At 69.7% G+C, this 585-nt stretch overlaps 1 protein-coding gene across 1 annotated transcript in view; it reads left to right on the forward strand.

The window, feature by feature from the left end:
* Nucleotides 1-433: 433 nt before the first annotated feature.
* The window catches only part of LOC121333743 (microtubule-associated serine/threonine-protein kinase 1-like), a gene marked incomplete at both ends in the record, with an annotated part of 5,642 nt that continues 5,490 nt past the window's right edge, over nt 434-585 (forward strand). Inside the window, one exon of the mRNA XM_041400364.1 lies at nt 434-556. Coding sequence (XP_041256298.1) covers nt 434-556 — 123 coding nt within the window. The remainder of the gene's footprint in view (nt 557-585) is intronic.

Genomic DNA, 585 nt, shown 5'->3' on the forward strand with positions numbered 1-585 from the left:
TGGGTGTGCCCAGGTGTGATCAGGTGTTCCCCAGGTGCGATCAGGTGTGATCAGGTGTGCCCCAGCCGTGCCCAGGTGTGCCCAGGTGTGATCAGGTGTGCCCCAGCTGTGCCCCAGCCATGCCCAGGTGTTCCCCAGGTGCTCCCAGGTGCTCCCAGCTGTGCCCAGGTGCTCCCAGCCGTGCCCAGGTGTGCCCAGGTGTGCCCAGCTGTGCCCAGGTGTGACTGCACGTGCCCCACAGGTGTACAGCAGTGCTCAGGTGCTCCCAGGTGTTCCCCAGGTGCTCCCAGGTGCTCCCAGGTGCCCCCAGGTGCTCCCAGGTGCCCCCAGGTGCCCCCAGGTGCTCCCAGGTGTGCCCAGGTGTGCCCAGGTGTGATCAGGTGTGATCAGGTGTGCCCAGCTGTGCCCAGGTGTGACTGCACGTGCCCCACAGGTGTACAGCAGCCTGGAGCAGCTCTCGCAGGAGCCGAAGCCCAAGGGGCGGCCCCGGGACGAGGCGAGACGGGACGGGCCGGGCCGGGAGCGCGGCTGGAGAACCGGATCGCCGGAGCTGTGCGCACCGGGGGGGCTCGGGGGTGCTGGGGG

This window comes from Onychostruthus taczanowskii, unplaced genomic scaffold, assembly GCF_017590055.1.
Source record: "Onychostruthus taczanowskii isolate IOZ18803 unplaced genomic scaffold, ASM1759005v1 scaffold1790, whole genome shotgun sequence".
In the NCBI taxonomy this organism is placed as follows: Eukaryota; Metazoa; Chordata; class Aves; order Passeriformes; family Passeridae; genus Onychostruthus; species Onychostruthus taczanowskii.